Here is a 23,851-nt window from a genome sequence, read left to right on the forward strand (position 1 = left end):
AACAAAAAGTGTACTTCCTTTTGACAGCTTTAGGACAGAACAGTGCAACTGTGACAGAGGTTAAGGATGATGAATGAATTTAGTAAAGAAAGTCAGACACCACACAGACCCCACACGTGGAGAGAGAATTTGCTCTCAGCACTAAGCAGACCGATGTCACCCAGGGCATGCTTTTGGTTAAGATTCAGCAGAGCAACATTTTCAAACCAGTAAAAAGCCAATTTCTGTTTTCACCATTTCAACTTTCCTTACATCTAGCCCAGGCAGCTGGTGAGCCTTTTGTTTAATCAAGACTTCCACATCATTTTTGCAGGCAAACCTACTAACACCAGGCAACTTTGTGGTTCAAAGTCACAGCTTTGCACAAAACCAGTAAATACAATAACGTTAAATTTTCAGGTAAGTCAGAGTGGCTCAAATGGAGTAGCAGAAGGAAAATAAGGATTGAAATTAAAGGCATATGTAATTCGTTCACAGGTTAGGAGGGCTGGTTTCTATCCTCAAGATTAATCTCTTAGGATCCTGTTTTATTTTAGGAATCCAGAACAATTGATTCATGATGACTCTGCAATCTTTTCTTTCACAGATCATATCCAGAATCTTATCCATATAGGAATACAGTGCTTCTGTCTTAAAACTTCCTCCATTCCTCAGTACCCACTTGAGCTTTGGAATAATTTATTTACCATTTAATGACAGTAGCCCAAGAGCCAGAAGGAAATGCTGCCTTCAGTCAGCCCTGCTAGCCCAGCTGCAATGCACCCACAGAGGGTGGCTCGTGGGAAGATGCTGTTCTTTATCTCCAAGCACCACCCAGTGTCAGTCCTTACACCATATTCCAGCTGCAGAACCCATTTCCTGCACCTAATCATGGGGCCTGGCAGGGTTCACACATTCTCCTGCTACCCAGCTGTGTCACACAGCCAGCTGCCTTACCACATCTGGGTCCTGTCACCCCATCAGCCCTGCCCAAGCACACTGCTTCAGCAAGGGAGAAAACAGGCACAGGAACTTCTCTGGCAGTAGGAGTCCCAGGAGAGAACAGCCCAGCTTCTAACTACTTTTTTCTATCAAAAATAATTTTTTTGTCTTTCAGCCTCAGACAGAGGAGAGAAGAAAACTGACCTGATGTGCTTACTTATGCCTATGCTTTTCTTTTTCCTATTTTCTTCATTCCAGACACAAGGGATGCCATCCCAAGTTTCCCAATCAAGCTATTTCTCTTGTGGGTAGGATTTCCGACTATTTCTGAAGATAGCATCAGAAACATATGCTGCAGACACACAGGAGATAGAGGCTAAGCAAGTACTGGAAGCCCAGTTTTAACACAACCCCCTCACCAAACACACAATGTTACGCTGTAAGAAAAGCAGATTTCAAAGATTTCCTATTGACTTAAGCTAAGCTATGTTAGCAGGAGATGAAAATTATTATATATACCAGATGGGACTGAGTGAAAAAGAGACAGAACTGGAAATGGTTTTACAGTAATTTTGGATTTAACTCTTCTCATTTCTTACAAATCTTGCGTCAGTTTCCTACCTCATTTTATGTAAAATTTTGGTTTCATAACAAGGTTTACAGTTCCTCAGCAAAACCTCACATGTACACAATTGCAGTTAAGTTCACCAGGACACTGGTGATGTGTCTTCCACCATCAGTTTGGTTTTTGTTCCTGGATGTGGTTTATCTGTTAAACCACTGCTGTCACTCACTCAGCCCAAGCGTGCCTGCAGCAGCTGGGCCGCAGCAGCTTCTCGGAAGTGCACGTGTGGGTTCTGCTGAGACACCCACCCAGCAGTGAGAGTCACCTTCAACGTGAGCTGAGTGACACACCCTGAGTGCCAGTCAGCAGCTTTCCACCCTGGGGGGCATTGCCCAGCCTCCCTGGAACACTCCCCAGGAGAACCAGTGTGTGCAGCTTGGCCCATACCTCAGAGCCAGACTTCTGTGCACATGATTGTCCCGAGAGGACAGGTAAGCTCCAGGAGTAGGAACAGCAGAGACCTCAGCAAGTCCAAGGCTTTACCACAGGACAAGGGTGGTGGTTCCATGGGTCTATGAGGCAATCCATAGGCATGCAGGGTGCTGTGGGCTCAGCTCATTCCTCCTGTGTCCTGGTTCAGGGCAAATTTGGGAGAGAACCCCTAAAGGGGCTCCTCTAGGAAAGCAGATTCAATTGGCCCCTCCCTCCAACCATTCCGGGAGAAAATATCTCCTTGGAGAAAAGTGGAAAAAACTGTTTATTAAACAATAAAACCTAAACAATATTAATCAATAAAACTCCTTGTGGCTCCAAAAGAGATGACAAACTCAGGAAGTTCCCTCCCCGGGTTGCAGCTGAGCTCACTCAGTCTCTGATCAGTCTCTCCGGTGCTGGAAATGCTGCGGCCCCAGCCTGGCCCAGCCGGCCACAGGTGGAGCTGCCGGTGCTCCCCTGGGTGTTCAGTCCAGAGCAGGTTTGAACAGACCCAAAGAAAAGGGAAAAAGGAAAAAAACCCCACAGTTCAGGGAACTTCTTTGCCTCAGCTAGCTAAACTAACTAAGAGCAAAGGAGAGCTCTGTCCCGCTGTCTGTCTGTCCATCCGCAGACAACGCAGTCCAGGAGCAGGAATGCGGAGGGGTGAGTGCAGTGTCTGAAAACAAACTGCTGCTTCTTCTCTCCCCCCTTCACTCCCTGGAACAAGTCTTAAAGGTGCAAAACTTATTATTCAGCATAAACAGAACAAAAACATTGGGGATAAAAGCATCATATAGTCCACCTAGGACACCCTGTCCTTTCAACATGGTCTCAGCTCAGTTACTGTGCAGTAACACAAGGAACCAGTTCAAGATGTTGACCTATCTGAGCAAGCTTTCTTTGCTAAGGTAGTTCATGGCTGGCTCAGATACCCAGTCTGCCTCAGTGCAGAGTCCCACAGGTGCAATGCTGACAAGAAAAGGGGTGGGTGGGGATGGGATGAGGAGCAAGGATGGGACTTGGCAGGTTTCACTCACAAGGATCTCCACCCATGGCCCCCACTCTCAGTAGATGATGTGCCAAGAGGCATGCTGGGGGCTACTGTGAATTTAAAAAGACTCCAAACATGGACACAGTTCTCAGAAATAAACCATTTCTTTAATTGGCAAGTAGAACACACATTACAAGTCATTAGTATTTTATAAACAATATTAAGTTACAAATACATGTTAAAAATTGCAGTTCATGGCAGCTAAAAGCTTGGAGTCCTAAATGCATCTTTGCAATGCTTCATTACTTCCCTTTCCCCAGTCTGCTGGGTGAAGATGAATAAAAGATCATCTATCATCTACTAGAAGGTGGTCTACTATATATTCAAACAAAACCAAAACTTAATTCCTAAGAACATCACTAACAGAGGCATTCAAAGTACTTTAGCCATCTTAAATCATGTCAGATGCAATGAGGACACAGTTAAGAATTATTCTTTAACACATGAAGCAAAGACAGACATCTTCACATTAAACTGATCAATGCTTTCTGATCCAACTCAGCTTAAAACCTGTACTAGCTTCTACCCCAGAGAGGCCTAAAGTCCATCATGCAGGCTTCCAAGCCATCAAAGCTAGATGTTTGTGTATCAGACCCTTACATAGAGAAAAATTATGGTGTACAGCTAAACAGCATACATAAATATGCATTGAATATTTAGAAGATCTTTATTCCTTCTCCTTTTGTTGGTATTAGTGAGATACACAGCTCATTCCATTTTTACTATACTCATAGTATTACCAAGTTATCACTATGCATGTTAATATACTAAATATCATTTAACAAGTCTCCTTTAAAAAGTATTTAAAAACATTTTTGGAAAAGTAGAAATCTATTTTCCAGAAAAGCAAGTGGTACTAGGATAGCATGGACTCCAGTGCATAAACATCCTTTCAGAGAAAACCCAACCTGACGACTTTTGTGCCTGGGAATCAGCATGTCTCAGCTGCCAGATTCATATTCTATTTGTCCTTCTCACTGTGCTGATAAAAGGTCATCAAAATCAGCTTACCTTTACTTTCAGTTGGCAGACTTTCAAAGATCACCATTCACTGGACTGTGTAAGAGACATGTAGCTCTGACATGAGTTCATCTCTTTCCTACTCATATATATGAGAGTCAGTTTTATTACACTGCTGAGATTGCATCTTCAAATCCAAAGTCTGCTGAACGTGCCTGGAGAAATGACTTCGTATCTCAAAAATATCAAGAGTACCATTCAGATTTGAATTTCTATTAAAAACTGTGCACAGTTAGCAAAAATTACACTGCTGTAAAAACAAAAGGCCTGCTCCTTGGCCTGCTCAGAATACACAGTACAATGTAGAGGATTACACCAGAGGGATTTTTCTCTGCTTCTTTTCTAAATGCAGGCATTAAAAGTAAAGTGTTACTAAGCTTTTCCTAAGAGAGCACGCAGGGGATGTGCCATAATATACATTAATCAGGAACAAAAAACAGTAACAAACAACCTTTCTAGAAAATGCTGCATATTAGCAGCATGCTTGGTTTCCAAAACACAAGGAATTGCGGGGAGTTGTCAAGATGAAGTCCACACACCTTGATCATTGAACTGATCACTAGATTCCAAGAAACCAAAGCAAATTTAAAAATACACATGACAACTGCCCAGAAGGCAGGGTTTTATCATCTGTCAATAACCAGATGAATAAAGTGCATAGCAACTATTATAACAGTTTCTTGAAAAGAGAATACATTTACCAAGTCTCAAAGTTTGTAAGCTTGACACTTATCCATACATTTTGCTACATGTGTGGCTTCCCTTTTGTTTTGCTATTTAGCATCACTAATCAACCCTTCAGCACTGTCCTGCAATTTCCTTTGCACTTCATATGGAATGTGCTGAGATCTCTGACTGTTGCCTGATGTATGTCTGGAAGCTCTTGTCACCAATGGGATGTTCTCTAAAAGAAAAGAAAAAAACAGTTTTACACATAGAGCCATCTGTCAGGACATGAAAATGTCAGAACAGAAGGTGGAACACACAGAACTTCTTCCCTAAATTTGATTTTCAGAGTTGTAATTGTAATGTTAATACTGCATTTTATTTGAGCTGGAACTGACTGAATTGATCCTCTCTTTTGTCAGCCATATGCAGAATGCTTTATGTGTACACTAAATACAGTCATGTGGCTGTGTCAATTACTCTTTCCATTTTTAAACCAACACTCCAAGATAAGCTGGTAAACACATCTATCTTCTGCTATTAACTACTGCTCAGCTCACCAGCATGGGCTCAAAATTTAAAACCAACAGTTTAACAAACCCAAATTTAAATTTTATGAATGAAACTGCATTAAAAACAAGCATTAAAAAATTCACTTCAGTGCTTTAAAATATTGTGATATAAATACTAAGTCACAGTGCTATTCTGTATGTATTTGCAGGACCTTTTTTGGACAAAATACAGTGAAACCCAGAGCATAGGCAAGGGAAATACCATCTTCCAGGACTGCTCCCCTGTTTGTACAACCATTGCACTTACTGGCTTCCATACTTTGTCTTCTTAAATTTATCCCTCTTATATTGAGCATGCTCCTGCTCTAAATTTCCAACACCTTCAATAATCAGCTTTAGTGTTTTATATGTCTCCTTAGGGTCATCAATGATGAATGTAGAATATTCTTCCTCTTCAGGTCCATCATATACAGATTTGCTCCCACAGGCCTCTGGAGAAAAAAAAATGAAGTACAGGAATAGATATGAGGCAGGAGGCAAAAAAGCAAGACAAGCAGACTAAAAATATTCAGTCTGGGCTTCACACAGTTTCTTGGTTTGCTTCTGTAGGGCCACCACAGAACTGTGGCTGACATCAACAGCAGAAGTTTTGCTGGGCAGTTGGGAGGCACAGAGGGTGTCCTATGCTCGTTCCCTCCTCCTCATCTTGTACAGAAGGGGCAGCAAGCCTGGCAGCTGCTCCTGGCTTGGTGGGAAGCTGTCCTTTGCTGCACAGACAATGCTTTAATCTCAATTGCCACTATCTGCACCCCATGCACACATTTGGAAACTCACACAGGCCTGCCTCTGCCACTGTGCTGCCTGCCTGCTTGGTCTGCACAAAGTCAAGTACTCACTTTGGGGACAGGTTCCACCCCCAGGCAGCAACCAGAGGCTGAATTTGAAAACATTACAGGCTGAAGTAGTCGCGTTTTACCACATTACCCCTAAAAGATTCATACAATAAGCATAAGCAGAATATGCCATAACTACTGCCTGGCTGCCTGCTTTATGACATATCCAAAGGGGCAAGTTATCCTTCTATGCTTCTGATCTTAGCAGGGAGCCTCCTGAATAAGAGATCTGGACATTGATTACACATGAACATCTGCAACATAGTTCCCATGTGATCTACTCCTGCACTGTAGTGGGGGCAGAAGGGAAAGGAAGGGAAAGGAAGGGAAAGGAAGGGAAAGGAAGGGAAAGGAAGGGAAAGGAAGGGAAAGGAAGGGAAAGGAAGGGAAAGGAAGGGAAAGGAAGGGAAAGGAAGGGAAAGGAAGGGAAAGGAAGGGAAAGGAAGGGAAAGGAAGGGAAAGGAAGGGAAAGGAAGGGAAAGGAAGGGAAAGGAAGGGAAAGGAAGGGAAAGGAAGGGAAAGGAAGGGAAAGGAAGGGAAAGGAAGGGAAAGGAAGGGAAAGGAAGGGAAAGGAAGGGAAAAGAAGGGAAAAGAAGGGAAAAGAAGGGAAAAGAAGGGAAAAGAAGGGAAAAGAAGGGAAAAGAAGGGAAAAGAAGGGAAAAGAAGGGAAAAGAGTATTTTACTTTGTCTCTCCTTCTAGCTTTACTGCTGTCCCAGTCTCAGCTTTCAAATTGCCTTCCCCTTGCTGCACTGTCTGTGCCAGAGCTGCGTCCTTTTTCCCAGCACTGACACTCGATGCTGGCTCTGGCAGAGAGGATTCGGAACAGGGGAAAGCTGGGCACCAGTTCAGACAGCTCGGAAGTGGTGAGGATCTTGAGTTTGCAATTGCACAGCAGCCAGGAACAGATTAAAGTGCTTTTCAGTCTGTGTGTTTGACACCACTGGCTTATCTCATATTATAAAATAAAGTCCTATTTAAAGATCAGTGCCACAGTGAAGGCTTCCCTGCCACTCCCTGTGCTAAACTGAGATTTCAAGTCTGGCACTGCGTACACCGGATACTTCTCTTGGCATGCCTACTAGTACCAACTTCCTCTGCTGTCCCTTCTTTCTTTTATCCTTTCCATCACATCTCTTCTTCCCTCAGCTCCTGAGAGTTTCCCAGCCAAAACTCCACTTTTCAACATTTCACAGACATCCACAGGTCATCCTCGATGGGTAATTCTAAAAGAGCCTTTCCAAAGAAACCATTTGTATCCAGCCTGTTCTTAGGCTCTGAATCAGGGAATGTGCGTGCACAGGACTTCTGCTAACACAAAACCATATTCCACTGAAACCTCAAGTTTGCTGGTGCAAGCTCTTGTCAGGATCAGTAAACCTCTGGTTCAGTGCTGGCTCTGCTTTGTCAATTCAGAGCCTCCAAGCAACGCCCTGTGCCTATGCTATTTTAGGATGATGTGGTTAAGACCGTATTTCAAACAACTGTTAGTACGCAAAGAACTTTTTACAGACCATGAGACTGCACCAAAAATAATACACACAACTGCCTCAAGACAGCAGAAGGGGAAACAAGTGGAATAAAGGCCACTGTGTTCTAGGATGTGATCTGCAAGGCTGGTTGAGCCAGAACATCCAACTTCTCACAGGCATTTTTGCCTTGGTAAGTGAAGTGGAGATGTAATGATCTTTAATCCTCACCTTGCATTTTTTCCAATTTTGGCATATACAGGTTGAAAAGAGAGTAGATGCGCTCAGTTTCTCGATCTCCATCTATATCCAGTTGTATATTTGCTGGCAGGCCTCTGTAAGCATCAGGAAGAGAGGTAAAAGTTATATGCTAAACAGTGTATTATGGCACATGAAGCACTTAACAGGGAAAAAAAAGTAAAAGTGAGTTCTCATGAAAGCCAACAGATTGTGTGTAACAGAGCTCAAAATCTTCAATTTTTTCCCAAAAGAAGAAAAGTTCAAACTTATTTATGCCTCTATTTATCCAGCACCCTTTCACTGACTTGAAAGAGAAGACTGTATCAGTATCCAGCCATTATGGTGAATTAGACAGTTACAACCAGATGGAGGAGCCAAAGCACTGAGCTTCCAACTACCCAGGTCTTGTATCTTAGTCTACCACTACAGTCTTGTGATTTCTCTCAGTTTAGATGAAAATCACTTCCTACAAACCAGACAGTACATCTTTGTTTAAGAGAGAGCATGAACAGCCCCCTGAAAAGATCAGTTTAGAATTAAATCTATCAGCAGATGAATGCTTCAGGAATTTACAAACAAGATATTGAATGGATTTTGGATATTTTTATTAATGACAGATGATCATAATAAATGTATTTTTAATTCCACAGTCACCTCCTATCACCATCTCTAACTCTAAAAAGTCAACATCTCGATCCAAACATGCAGAATCAGGAATACCAACAGATGGCCTTTGAGCACCTGTACACCTGGCAAATCCTGGTTAGCTGTGCCCCTGCAAGTCACCTTGCCATGGCACATGAAACCCTTACCCTGTGCAGGGTGTGCAGCCAGGGGTGTTGTCTGCAGTAGCTTTACAGCACAGCCAGTGGCCATTGAGATAGGCTGAGGGATGGTAGACCGTCAGGCGCTTCTTGTTGCACTGGCTAACTTTGGTGAGGATATCGATCCAGTCCTTGGCCTCCACACAATTATTTGCTTGGATATACAGGACTCTCCTTTCAGGCTGGATCACCTGGAACATCTGCAAATAAACCACAGAATAAAGCACCAGAATGAGTCAGTGAACCTAGGACTAGAATCAGAGTGAAGATTTATTGCAGGAAAAACACAGCATAATAAGAGAATGGACCAATAAATACATTTCAACACAAATACAACCAAGCAGCAAATGTGCCCTTAAAAGAACAAGACCTTTCACCTGGTACAAGGAATAAGATACCACTTCTGTAGGAGATGATTTACAAATAGCTAATATCAACTTGCTGCTTGGGTCTCAACAAGACTTGTTGTCAGCCTCAGGGAAGCAATTTTAGTAATGCTGCAACTCCAAGTTTTGGAAGGCTGACAGAGGAACCCAGTGTTGGCCTGAAAGGAAACACTCATCAGCAGGAGGCAGAAAAGAGAAAAGCGAGAGTCTGGATCCAGCCTTAGCGACAGCTTTGCCTTAGTATTGCCATTTCTCTAGTCCTTCTAGTACCTGTTTCAGCATGACCATTGCCTTTTAGTAACTTCCATGCTTCTGCAACCAGCTATAGCTGCTATTAGATGATCACAGAAATACTGTTTCTCTTTGAGTGACATCAGGTGGTTTAAATAATTACACATTAATTCTGTGTTACAGCTTGACCACCGAAAATCTTATCTAAAGCTCTCCTGTCTGTTCAAAACAGCTTGCAACCTAGAAGGGTATTTACTTTCCTCCTCTTGAAGAAGGAACATTTTGATGCACAGCCTTATTGCTTGATTACACTGATCACACACTGAAGATTACTAAGCTCAACTTAGTGATCCTGGCTGCAAATTTTGGAAAGGTAAATTTACTTCATTTCCTCTAGCTTCTGCAAATACTTAGTTTTAGTGCATTTTCTTCTCTCTTACAGGTATGCCTAAATTATCCTTCTCCCCTCTACTTCTTCACTTAATTATTCAAATCATTAGACATTACATTGCCAGATGGAATACGATTTTATAAACAGCTGGTTTCATTGTGCTGTTTGAAAAAGAAAACCAGAGAGGTGCACACACACACACACACCCACAAAAAACCCACAACAAAAACCATACAAACAAACCAAACAATAAGAACAAACCAGACTCAACAAAATGGAAATTTGCCTATGTTTGTTACATAGGCCTGGAAGACTGGCTTGAATTCTGCACCTAGCTGGTTGGGAGAATGTTGCAGACTGGTACCAAGCACAGTCCTTTCTTCCTTTGTGATGCTTTCAAATGTGCATCATGCCAAATAGCAAAGGGAAAATTTAAACCATCATTTCCCTGGATTTAGCAGGGAAGTACTACTGGTATCAGACAATTGGTCTGATATTAGTCCCTAATGGTATCAGACAATGATTAGAAAGAAAGGCACAATGCACCATGGCAGTGTAGGAGCTGCTTGGTGGGATCAGTCCAACAGTGCCAATTACACACCAAAGAGTCCTTTCAATAAAACTCTTCAGGGCATAACTGGCAATTTGAGTTTGGGATGGAAGACAGGAGCATGCAGTTCAACTCTCTATTAACACAGAGCTACAAGGAAAAGAATTTTAATGTCCTGCTGGGCTAAATGGAACCTCCTGCACTGCAACAAGGAACAGATTTAAGGAGTATGGTTTTGTGTAAGGGGATACCAACCAAAGTGATCCAACATATGGCAACAGTTACTGAGGAGCCCACAACTAAGCCAAGAATTTCAAGTGGCTGCAAGACCTTTACACTACCAAAACCACCAGTTGTCTCTTAAACAACACAGAAGACCCAAAGAGTACTTAAAGCCACCCTCACATTCCCCAAACTGTGCTTAAGAACAACGAAGGCTACTTGCCTCGCTGCCAGACAGGCAGGTTTAACATGAGAGAGAAAGACACACTTGGTGCAATTTAGAGCACAGATACACTGAGAGTATTTATACAAAATGTGAATTTTTATCACACAGGCACCCACAAGGGAATATCCATTGCAAATACATCTGCTGTGGTGTTCTGAGAATTCTGATCTTGCTGCAGTAATCTATTTATGTATGGCAAGAAAAATAGGAATATATTAGTACAAGAAGGTGGTAACATTATTTTCTACTGTTAATGGAAAGACTGAACCTTATTTTCTGGAATGGATGTAGTCACCTTGATTTCCCAGGTAATACTGAATTTAAGCAACCAAAACAGCACAAGGTTTTTAATATTAACAATGAAGGTACATTTTTCCAATAATAAATCTTCACAATGCAGACATATTTTGGATGCTCAGTCTAGCTCAGTACACTCAGCATAAGTTACAGAATTATAGCTCACTCCTCTCTACAGACAGTGAGAGTTTTATCTCAACTGTGTGGCTGCTTTCAGTTCAAACAAGTTAGTTTGCAGAGTGCAGTTCATCACATGTTATAGCTGCCTTCTGATAGCCTGAATTATTTTGCAGCTTGGTTGGTTTTTGTCTGTGTAGTAGAGTTATAAACACTAGAGCAAACTACAGTACAATTGAGATGTGTTCTACAAACAGGTGGAACAGAAACTTACTCCACATTTTAGCAGAGAGAGAGAGAGAGAGAGAGAGAGAGAGAGAGAGAGAGAGAGAGATGTTACCAAAATCATACCTAAAACTGGGAAATACTGAAGAGCCTAGAATTTCACTTTTAACAAAGAGCTGTTTGAGGAACCTAATATCTACGGCAGGATTGAGCACTGCCCTTCATGGTGCTCACAAGCAGTGTAGATGGCAGGAAGGACTTAAAGGCAGAAAAAGATAAAAGTCACAACCATTTATATGTGTAAGTAAGTCTGTGGTAGGTGCATGTTTGGAACTGGAAAAAAAAACCCTGAGTTCTTTTTTTGTTTAATTTTAAATACAATTTTTTAAGGCCTGGACTCAGCTTTACAGGCAGAGGTGTATGAAAAAGGCTTCCAACATCACCCAAACTGATCGAGTCTGTTCTTACACAATACAGAAGTTGGCAGTAGTGTTCCATGCACGAGAAATACAGCTGTATTTTATTCCCTAATGTGGCAACCAAAATGGTAAACCATACCAGCACAGCACAGATGTTTTGGTACACAACCTAACCCAAATTAAATATAAATATACAAATCCATGAACCAATAAAGAAACCTAATAGCTAATAAAGAAGTAGTGATCCTTCACAGTTATAAGCAGCAAGTTCCTCCTCACCAGAGAGGCCTGGCAGAAAGGGCAGGGGCTCGATCATCTTACCTGTGTGTGACCTTACAGAGTTGGCAGCTGATCAGCAGCGCTCAGTACTGAGTGTGCTGCAGATCACGAAACCCAGAGACTGCTGACTGGGCTGTTAAGAATCTGAATGGGCTGTACTTTTGGAAACTCCTGCTACTATATACAGAACAAGCAGCTGTGGTTGTTCATCTTTCAACAGAAACCCAATCCAGGTTACAGAAGGGAAAAAGGCGATTAGGCTGCTGGATCTGGAGCAGCCTAACAAATACATTAATGAAGATGACCTACTTACATTTTTCATTTTAAAGGATTCCTCCTCTAGTCTTTCCACTGCCAGAATGTTTTCAATTGGAATGCTACACAGAGGGTGATCACCTGCAGAACACAGACACACAGATAATGAGTCACTTACTCACAACTCATCTTCACCTTTTGCCCTTTTTCCAAGGGCTAATTCAGTCTCTTTGAAGATCATTTTGACTGCATAAGAAAAGAGGGAAAATCTTTCACTCCGCAGGGATTTGCTAGCATGGTCCTTAAGTATTATCTTAAGCACATTTCTCTTTTCAGCTGCACTACCTTATGCTAGCAAACCTCTTAGAAACTGATTACTGCAGCAGGACACGGTATATTTACTGCAAAGGTGACAATGAAATAAATCATTCCTGTCAGCTGAACTGAACTAGTGGTGATGCAAGATCTCAAAGCTGAGTGTGAAATAATGACTGGCATGATCTGAACACACTTCCTTATCTTTCTTCCTCCCTATGTACTTACATGATGGAAGGAAGTGGTATTTGTTGTGTACTACTGAACAGACAGGAACAATTTGCAAAAAAGTAAGTCCTTGCTATTAGGCAACATTAAGTGAACACATGTTTTTGAAGTTCAAAGATTGCAGGTGAATTCCTGTCTACTGTATCCAGTTGTGCCAACACGATACAGAATTTATGAGCACGTGCTGAGATGCATCTGAGAATGTCCAATACAAACCCAAATTCCAGCTTGAGGTTTGTATGTTTTGTTTCCTAGGACAATCTAGGTAACTGTGAAACCTACAGATGATGTTAGTAACTGATATTGCAGAAATATTATCAAATACTTTGCTAACTTACAGGGTATTGTGCTGTCCAAGAAGCTTCTCTAACTGTCAATACAGACACTAAAAGAAGAGCAAGAACATAGAGGCTGACAGACATGCCTGCACTGTGTCTTCTACAGTTTCACATCTGGATCTCAGTCTTCTACTCCTACACAATCCTTATGTTTAATCTTTGCTTCAATGTATCAAAACAAGACTGGCAAACCTTTGTTACCTTTGCTTTTCTGATAGGTAAACTCATGGTTTGTCAGGCGAAACCATCTCTTCTTGAAGTTTTTCATACCAAATCGTTTTCTTCCTTGTGCTCTCTTGATCATGAACCTAGTAAACAGGGCACCAATTGTTACAATACATGCCTATGCATGGAGATTTATACATAAATGTGCATATATATAGATATGTCGTAGCACTTGCAAAGCTTTAGGAGGGGATACAGAGTGTTTTCTAATTATTGAGGTCTTTTCTTGGCAAGGAAAAGTGTCACCTTTGGACAGGTTTGGTGCATCTATTAGTTAGGTCTGTCCTTTTTCCAGATCTAGATGAGGGGCAAGACATGTAACTTGACTTGAAGTTAGTTAACTGAGCTGCAGTTTGTGCCCTTTCTGCAGTTACAAATCCAGCTAAATGGTTTCCTAGTACAGCAGAAAAAAGGCAGAATACTGTTAGTACTGCTCTGCTAAGCTCAACCTGTTGACTCTACAAGCTTCATTTATTTTTTTAAGCTGTGAGAAAGCTCAAAAAGTTTAGATTATGTTTAATAATTAAAAGGCAGGTGTAAAGCCTCTGGAGCACAGGGCCTGTACCCTTACATGCTTTAATCACTCTCAAGCTCGAGAAACAAAATCAGGATGTTCCACAGCCTCATTTGCAATTGCACATAGATACTGCAGCTGAAATGCAATTTCAGTAACAAAGTGATCTCATGGCTGGAAGGTACAGCACCCCCACCACTTTTTCAGCAGATTAGGGGTGTTCATTTACTGAGTTGTCAGTTTTAATTAATTTCAAACTTGAATGAGTTTATTGTGAAATTAGTTTACTGGGAAACTGTGATGCATCCACCACTTTCCTAACCACTAAGTCAATCCAAAAGTTTCAATGTGACTTTGGTGATTTCATAGTGCTCAGCATCACATTTGTTAAGATAAAAATGTGTGTCCATATGCAGTAGAGAGTTGATAACAGCTACTCTACACATTACATTAACTATTGTGCCAAATACAGAACTGTATAATGGAGTGGGTAAAAACTACTTACTACAGAGTAGTTTTTGTTAAGTAGGAAGGCACTACACAGCACAAAGAGCACACAGAGAGAACAGCAAATGACCTGGTTTAAGATTTTTCAATAACAGAGCTAAAATGCTTAGAACAGCTAATACTGTTTCTTGCTTCTGGTACCTTCAGTCACAAATAACTACAATACATCTGACCAAACCACAGGTCTGTTTAAAGCTCAAACAAAAACACAAGTTCTTTCATATTTTAACTATTTTGTAACCAGCTGGGCTAGTGCCTGCTGCTCATTCCAAGCTCTGTGGGCAAAAGCTGACAAAGACTGTCTCAGCAGCAGATTTTTTTTAAAACTGGTTATAGTTACACATCTCTCATCCTTAAAATGGTCAGACAGTTCTGTCTTGGTCCTTATTCTTGGAATACTTGAGAAATATTTAATAACACCATGTGATTCAGGTTGTTACCAGGCCCATTGGCAGTAGCCCTCATAATTCCATGTTAAGGCAAATTTCAAAGGAAGAACTGATACCCTTGGGCAGGACAACATGCTCTTCAAGTTAGTTTCTAATCCTTCTCATGCCAACACTTAAAGGTGACTTAAAATTGCAAACTCCTACAGAGCCTCCCTTCTTTGGAAAAGGCAAACTCCATATGGCAGAGCTAAGAGCACATTTCTGATTAAATTCTTCATAGGTGACATAGCCAAGAGAAAAATGTGCTTTTATTTTCCAGAGATAGGTGACTAGCATTCAAAGTCACAGAAGTTATAAGGTCAACTTCTTTGTTTCTAGCAATTACAGAATGAATGAGAAGTCAGAGCAAATGGAAGCACAAAGGAGAAAAAAGTCCAAGATTAAATCCATTTCAGTACAAGGTGGTTGGAGATACTGTTTCTATTCATGTTTATGGTAAACCTGAATCTGGATCCACCTCAGCTTTGTTTGGAAGTACTGACATGCCCTTTTCACCACCAACAAAAATAATAGTTCTCCTTTTCATTCTCTTCCTTTTGGAAAGAACCAGGCAGGCAGCTGTTGAGCAGTGATGGCATGATTGATGTCAGCAAACCCAAGTGCCAATGACTAATCTTTTCATTCAAAAGTACTTATGCTCTAGCTTTCCATTTGATACTCTTAACAGAGGTAAAGATAGATTAAAAACACAAAAGCAAGCAAACATATCGCAAAGGCAAATAGAAACCTCACTAAACAGCCACTCAGTCTGGAGAACAATCAAATCAAAGGCTGTGAGAAGTCCCACAACAAAATATGGCAGTAATGCAAAATGTAAAAAAAAAAAAAAAAAAAATTGACTGCTGAAGGCCACTTCTTAACCTTGAGAATAATTTCCATGACTACTAATTAAGAAGCACCTAGAAAATGCATGGTCTCTTCATCACTCTCAATAAATTCTTCAGGATCCATACAGTGCTTCTTGGTGCCCTGCCTAGAGATAGAAATTTTTTATTCTCCATTTACAGCAGTTTTTTTTTTAAAAGGAAAATAAAATAAAAGGTCAACATCAAGAAATGGGTAACTAAATGTTCTGTGCTGGGTTTACACAGGCATTTCAGGATGGTTAAACAGAGAACTTCCTCCCCAAAGTTAAGTCAGACAAATCTACTGCTGCAAAGGACATGCTGTCAGCCAGTAGCTACAGCAAAGCAGCAACTGCCTCTACCATCTTACCTGCATGAACTATTACCATCAACTTTCTTTACTGTTAGTTTAAGAGTCCTTACAACAGCAGCCACAGGCCGAGCAAGAAAAGACAGAAAAATATCAGACAGGAGCAAAAGAAAGACAGAGGCAGAAAAAAATGTTTTACAGTTAGAGGGTAAATGCTACAAATTATAAATTTATTTTGAAAACCAAAAGGATGATAAATGTACAGAATTAAATTAGACAAAATTGCTTCTAAGGACAGAGGTTTATCAGAGAAGTGAACTGTCAAGGTTAAATAGAAGAGGTAGTCATGTTTTCACTGAAAATGTAGGTTTTGCATTACTTCAAACAATGATGAGGGCTAACTTTCAAACAGTATTTGAGCTTACTGAGCTCTGACAAATTTGGATTTTCTTCCTTTCTTCCTCTCAGCTCAAAGAAGCTACTTCTAATGTGCACTTAGATGATCTTAACAACCCAGTTTTGTAACAAAAATGCCAACAATTGGTATCTGAAACTAAGACAGCATATGGAACATACTTCCCAAAAAAGGAAAGGTACTGAAACTATAAACTGCTCCAAGTGCATGTCAAATTTTCCTTGAAATGCCCATGATAATAGTTAGCATATGTATCTCATAGGGCAGCAAAAGCAAGTTCTGTTTGCAGGCTTTGCTCTCATTAAGTTATTCAGTATCTCTCTTCACAGTCTTCCACTATCTTCGCAGTGAAATTTTACAGCTTTTATTCACTAGAATTCAGGAAGAAGATCCCAGCTTGATTTTAATACAATGCTGAGTTTATTTTGCCTTAGCTAAGCTATTTCAGTTCTACAGGCTTCTCTTTCCTCCACTTATTTCAAAACACATTTATATTAAGATGTTTAAACCAAATGAAAATATGTTCAAATCAGCTATAGCACCCACAGAGAGCAGAAATTGCAACACAAGAATTCTCCTACATTCCTCTCTGATTGCATGATTGGAATAGGAGTGGCAGAAAAAGAGATGGCTGCCTTAGAATGGTAGTAAGCACACAAGTGGATGGTTTTGTTGTACATGCATACTTACCCTTCTTTAAGCAATATAGGCTGCTCTATGCTCTTGTGATCTCTTCTTCCTGAAGATGAAATTAGATCTAGAAACTAAAAGGTGAACAAAAAGCAGATGTAAAAATGGCAGGACCGCACTACCCAAATTAAAATCTTTCAGCATTTGCACAGCACAGAGCTACGAGAGTATTTGTAAAAGAAGTTGAACAGAAGGTAATGGCAGAAGCTTGAGGAATTTGGGAGGTTTCCTGGGTTGTAACATAAAAATAGCACAAATGCTCTCAAGCAGTAGAACTGCAGAGGCCCAATATTTCTTGTGCTTCTCTTTTGTTTTATGGATCTTTCACTTTCTTTTGGACGAAGCAATTTTCATCACAGATCTGCAGCATTCTACAAAGTACACACATCTCAAAAGCTCTAAGCAGCAGCTTGTCAATCCAACCTATTTATTAACTAGAAATAGATGCAAAGAAGTGTTACTACTGACATGTGTATAATTTCATAAAAGTTTCTTGAATATTAGTTATCAGGAGTCTGCTTTTCTCAACACACCTCCTGGTTTATCAACAGTACGTATTGCTTTCTAGGATTCAACTTCAACAGCACAGCAGGATTTTTAGAACCTTCACATGTATTACTTACATTTTTTACTGCATCTGCATATTTCTGTTCATTGAAATAGTCATAAAATGTAGCCATGTAAGATTCCTTGAAATTGGCCTGAAATACAAAGCCAAAACCATGCATATCATCATACAGTTTATACAGAAAATATTATTGTTAATAGCAGCAGGTCAGGAGGAAAACCACTGCAGACAGACAGGGCTTTTTTTTCTTGCCAGAAGTAAAATAAGCAAAGTGCTACTTTCATGTTATACAGCACACATTCAGTAGTACCAAACTTTTATTTCAGAGAGGCAGCAAAATGCGTTTCGTACGTTCAGTTAATACAGTTAATATGGCATTCTTCAAATGCTTCCAAATTCTGCTTTGGTTTTAATTTTTCCTCCTGACAATAAGCGTAAGAAAAGTAATTCTGCTGTCTTGAAGGAATCACAGTCACCTGTGTGAATCCTAACAAGACCCCAATCACCCCAAATTACCACCAGCTATAGCAGTGTGGTGCCTTAGGTACACTTATTTCAATCAAACATCCAGAGTGTGGGCATCTAGCTCTAATGACAGAAAACTGAACTGCTATGAAAAGGAAAGTATAGTCCTTTCCCTTACTGGGTGACTTTTCTCAGTTGAGTTTTAAAATGCTGAAACAATCTATTGAGCCCTGTAGAGATGCTGATCATGTATCACAGATAAGTAGAAAACTTCACAAGTTCTCCTGAGCATTGTCTTTCTTCCAAAGGAAGGAATGAAGAGCTCTGAAACAGACTTCTAGATTGGTAACACAATTTTGCTTTACTGAAATCTAGATTTAGTTTTCTTCTAAACATGAGAGGCTTATAATCAAAGCAATCATAACCAGTTTTGCATGAGCCTAGTGCAACTCAAGCATTTTAAAGGCTTAATTACAATTAATGATAAAAGATTTTAAAAATCACTTTCCTAAATTAAGTCATCAAATGAAAATAGCATACTTACAGATTTAGATTTTGATAAGCTGCCTAGTGTTTGAATGGTTTTAGAGATAAGTGTCAAAGTTCGAGAAGTCTGAGGATCCTAGGAAGGAGAACAATATTATATGGACTAGCTATTTAAAATAATGAATAGAGGAAGATAAACTATATTTCTTCTTTCTTATTTCACTTGCAGAAGAGTAACAAAAAATTAGAAAAGACCCTCAATAAAACACTGCAGGAAAAAAATTGCTTTTATATTAAAAGGTTTTTGGCTTGTAAGCCATCATGCTCCATAGCTTCAGAGATCCAAAGGCAATCACTTACAAAACAAAAACAAGGCTGTCCACATCCTCCCCACTCCCAATAAGAACAACTACTAGAAGCCTGCCATATGTTGTTTAACATCCAAAATATTTCCATCGTTGCTGCCAATCAAGCCAGCACTAATGTGATGTGGCAAGAATGAAGCAGTGGTCCTTTTTTCCACATCAGCTTAGACTATCTACCTTGCTTGTCCTTAAATTTCACTCTTCTTCCAACATCTCCCAAGTTCTTCACATGCAAAATCATTCAACATATGCTTCATATCCAAGACAGATACAACAGATCTTTGAACTAACAAAGGTACTTTTCCTGAAGGCTATTAAAAGAACTGAAGAAAGAATCTCAACAGAGAGACTCTGGTGACAGAACCATAAACACAGCTAGAAAAAAAAGATACAGTACTTACTGGATGGTGTGGTGTAAGCTGAAAGAGGTTTGGAGAAAGAATGGCAGGAGCAAAGAACCTCAGAAAAATAAAGCTGCTGACAGCTGTGTACCTTACATCTAGGTCACCTATTAAAAAAGAAAAAAATACCTCTACTCAGCGTTTCAATAATCCTTCCTGAAAAGCCTCATGAAATTATCAGAGCCTTGAGAGAGCTAACTCCAGCATATGCTGGATAATGTATGTATTTGCGAGTTACAGGATTAACTGATGACAGAGGATTTGGAGCCAGAGATCAGCTAGCCTAACCCAAGGAAACATCAATGAGAGCCTCTTTAAAAAATAACCAGGTTCATAACATAAGCTGCAAGAACACCATTCACTTTTCCACCACACAGGGAATTTCACAGACATCTGCTATTCCATATATGCACTGAATTATGATGAATAATTTACACAGTTTATGAAATGTTCAGCACAGAGGCCAAGTCTCAGTTACCTACTTATAGCCCTGAGCACAAGTGTTGTACAGACTCCTAATGTGTCTATTCCAGCTGGTAGTTACAAAAAATACATTTTATGTATTTATTTAAACATAAAGAGCACGACAGCACAGTCTATGGTTTTCCTCTTGAGCTTGCCTACTCCAAAGTGACTATTTAAAAGCTGAACTCATATTGCTCTCTCCAAAACTTACCTACTGTAATCTGCTTCCCGTCATGAAAATACATAGCTTGGTTGTTTTGCTTAATTCTGGTTTTACATTGCCCACTTACTCTCACAGAGTCAAAACAGCTAAGAGGACTGGAAAGAGCTGTCTCTTGACAGCCAGAAAACCTTTGCAGCACATGAGCTCCTAGAACAGTGAGCTTGCAGTAACTCCAATTTATAGACTGGCTTTTATTACAGATTTTATTACATATAAGCAGAAAATAATTCCACTGCATGGAATGTGCAGAATGAGCCATTACAAAATCATGAATATTTGAAAATTGAGTATGTGTGGTGGTTTGACAGGAAATGTGTTTTCTGGGATGCTGTGGTTAGGCCAATGGATGCTCAGATTTTAATACTGGCACCTAATGTGGCCATTGGGACATTGGATCCGCCTCTGAGAACATGGGGTTAAAGCAGGGCTCTCCCCTGAGAGGCTCTCTTGGGTTCCGGTCAGGGAAAGGTTCAGAGCTCCCCTGCCCGGCTGCGGGCTGGGCGGGGCAGGGGCAGCCATGGGGCTGGGTGAGGTAGGCCCAGGGGAAGCCATGGGGCCAGGTGAGGTAGGCCCAGGGGCAGCCATGGGGCCGGGTGAGGTAGGCCCAGGGGCAGCCATGCGGCCGGGTGAGGTAGGCCCAGGGGCAGCCATGGGGCCGGGTGAGGTAGGCCCAGGGGCAGCCATGGGGCCGGGTGAGGTAGGCCCAGGGGCAGCCATGGGGCCGGGTGAGGTAGGCCCAGGGGCAGCCATGGGGCCGGGTGAGGTAGGCCCAGGGGCAGCCATGGGGCCGGGTGAGGTAGGCCCAGGGGCAGCCATGGGGCCGGGTGAGGTAGGCCGAGCCCTGAACAGAAGGGAGGGGAAGGCCCCTGCAGGATGGAAGGGTGGAGGAGCACTGAGAGGCATCGGGCAGCCACCTCCCCCACCCGCCAGGGTGGCTTGTGCCACCTTGAAACTTAATAGTGGCCCCGGCCGAGAAGAAGGGGGGTGCGGCGAGAAAATGCCTGGCTGGGCAGCCATGGGAGTTCTGGACAGACAGAGCCTCAGATTTTTAACCTTTTTCTTGGATGATGGAAACCTTACAAATGCTAATCCTCCTGGAGCTGAATGAGAAGAGAGATAGAGATGAGATAAGAGGAAATGGGCCACAAGAGAAATAGAGAAGAACTCAGGTGGAAGAGATGATGGAGTAGCTTATGCTGGACTCTTTGTGTGTAGCCATGGACAGAGCCATGTTTCCTTGTGATACAGAGACTGCATTCTAGGGGGAGGCAATGCCTCAGGACCAAGAGGGTTTGGTGTGGGTACCCCTCGGCCCCAGGGGGTGAAAAATATGGGAGGGACAGATGTCCCAAAGTTGAGACTGTGCCTTTTTGGAGCGGGACGAAGCATCCTTAAAAGTTGACTCTAGAAGCAGCTCTGGTCCGTGTTCAGTGGTGAGAGCGCTGGACATGAAAGGAAGAGGTCACCATTGGCACAAGAAGGACTCCTTCTCCTCTTGATGAACTGAGGATTGAGTATTCTGAAGGGTAGTGCTGGACCGAGAGTCGATGATTTGGGGAATGTATTGTATTGGGAATTTGGTGGGGAGGAGGAGGAGATGTATCTGTGAAGTTTTCATTTTCCTTGTGTGTTTCTATTTTTTTCCCCCTTTCTCTTGTAGTTTAGTTAATAAATTTTTCTTTCCTAAGTGGGAGCCTGTTTTGCTTATTCCTGGTCACATCTCACAGCAGAAACCAGGGAGTGCCTCATGGAAGCACTGGCATTGTGCCAGTGTCAAACCATGACAGTATGCTTTGCAAATACTGAACCTATAAATGACCATCATAATGATCTTATAAAATGCTGTTTTCCTTAGAAAGATGTTTAAGAAAAAACTCCAATCATCATCAAAAATCATGTTCCTTTGTGGAATGAATAAATGATGCAAAAACAGCATTAACATACTGCAAATATTATTTTGTATAAGCTGCTGTTCACATACTAAATTCAACAGGGATTATGCAGACTGCTAGACTACACCTGTATTTAAAAGCTATCAGTTATGTAAAATAAAATTATATATATAAACTCACCTTGAAAACGTTTGGCAGCTGATTCTCTCAGTGAAAAGAAAATATCACACATCACTGTAGGACAGCTTACACCAGATTTTGTAATTACAGTAAAAATGCGATCAACATACTGCCTCAGATTTTCCTGAAAAAATGCAAAGATTATGACAAAATTAGTATAATTTTTTGCTGTGCAAAGTGGCACTATTCCTGGTTTTATTCATAGTGGCATCATTAAAAGATTCCCACTTTCAACATTATACACTTGAAAAACAAACTCTCACTCAATTATACTGTTTGGGAAATGCACATATTCAAGAAGAGTAAAAATATCATTCCTATTAAACCAAACATTAAATGATGCAGCAGTATGGCAAATCATTCCTTCCTCTAGCACTGTTTACTACATCATCAGCAGAATCATGGAATCATTAATGCTGGGAAAGATCTCAGATCATTGAGTCCTACAGTTAACTCAGTCCTGCCAAGTCCACCACATCCACAAGCCCCTTGTACATTTCTAGGGAGGCCAATTCCACCACTTCCTTCAGCAGCCTGTTCCAGTGCCTGACCACCCTTAAGAAACTTTTCCCCAATATGCACTTTAAGCTTCCCCTGATGCAGCTTGAGGTCTCTTCCTCTCATCCTGTCACTTGGGAGAAGAGGCCAACCCCCAGCTTGCTACAACCTCCTCATAGCTGAAGAGAGAGGGGTCTCCCCTGAGCCTCCATTTCTCCAGGTTAGCCACAGGCTAAGTTATCCTTGTCCTCAGGGCAGCAGGAGAACTCATTAGCTTTCTACAGGTATTGCATTTATAGCATAATGTAAAGCTGTTGTGAAATAATTATAAGGGTGGTGTCAAGAAATCTTACAGTGCATGCTAATGAATGACAAAATTATTTGCAAGATCAAACTTCTGAGGACCTCAGTTAAACTTGATGGCATAAACAGAGACTGTCTTCAAAATCTAATGCATACCCTGTTATTTTCCAGGTTTTCACCATCTTTTAATTTCACAGGATCAATTTCACAAGGTTTATGGACCTGACAGATCTAGGAAAAAAAAATATAGTTAACAATTGAAATATAAATTTATCTACAAGTACAAAAAGTTTTGTAAAAAGCTTAATGTGTTAGTTTTTGAGATGAGACATAAAAGGCAAAAGTCAACTTTATAAACAGTATTTTCTTTTAACAACAAAGGTAAATTATGTGTGATCTTTATTTTTTTCCAAAAAGCAGCATTAATTCTTTTTACCCTTTCCTTCAACTGAAATGCAGAACTGTTCTTTGGACTTTCTCAAGCAAAGCTGTTCAAGAAAAGTCCTATTTTTTTCCAAAACAGTCAACTTTGAAAGTATTTCCATATTCTTTAAAACTTGACATTCTCTGATGAAACATTAAGACAAGAACAGCTGAAGAAATTGTCAAATCATTTAAAGGAAGTCTGTGGTCTGAAAGTATTGCCCAATTACAGCACTAAAATACCCACACCCACCGTTCTGGACTGTAGAGATAATAAACCATTGTTCCAATATGTGCATCACATGCACAGTTATCTAAGAATAACTGCATCCCTTTAAACCCACTGGATGAAATGCATTATTTATAGCTTCACAACAGCTTTCTATTGGATATACTATTTATTAATTTCTCAGAAACAATATATGCTAGTTTTTATGAAACAGGGTAATGTGGCTTAATAAATAGAAATTTTACTTTTCCTTTAATGCAATCCAACTGTTTCTGAATTGGGCAAC

General features: G+C 40.8%; 1 protein-coding gene across 1 annotated transcript in view; it reads right to left on the reverse strand.

Moving 5' to 3' along the window:
* Positions 1-3,096: 3,096 nt before the first annotated feature.
* The window catches only part of RASA3 (RAS p21 protein activator 3), a 130,453-nt gene continuing 109,698 nt past the window's right edge, over positions 3,097-23,851 (reverse strand). Inside the window, exons 13-24 of the mRNA XM_071430715.1 lie at positions 23,070-23,144; positions 22,113-22,236; positions 19,353-19,459; positions 18,645-18,722; positions 17,691-17,768; positions 17,068-17,141; positions 13,314-13,420; positions 12,290-12,372; positions 8,622-8,833; positions 7,801-7,904; positions 5,517-5,700; positions 3,097-4,935 (exon numbers count right to left, since the gene is read on the reverse strand). Of these exons, the coding sequence (XP_071286816.1) occupies positions 4,860-4,935; positions 5,517-5,700; positions 7,801-7,904; positions 8,622-8,833; positions 12,290-12,372; positions 13,314-13,420; positions 17,068-17,141; positions 17,691-17,768; positions 18,645-18,722; positions 19,353-19,459; positions 22,113-22,236; positions 23,070-23,144 (1,302 nt within the window). The 3' untranslated portion in view covers positions 3,097-4,859. The remainder of the gene's footprint in view (positions 4,936-5,516; positions 5,701-7,800; positions 7,905-8,621; positions 8,834-12,289; positions 12,373-13,313; positions 13,421-17,067; positions 17,142-17,690; positions 17,769-18,644; positions 18,723-19,352; positions 19,460-22,112; positions 22,237-23,069; positions 23,145-23,851) is intronic.

Source organism: Agelaius tricolor, unplaced genomic scaffold, assembly GCF_023055355.1.
Source record: "Agelaius tricolor isolate 1412-34295 unplaced genomic scaffold, bAgeTri1.0.p SCAF_7, whole genome shotgun sequence".
Taxonomy (NCBI): Eukaryota; Metazoa; Chordata; class Aves; order Passeriformes; family Icteridae; genus Agelaius; species Agelaius tricolor.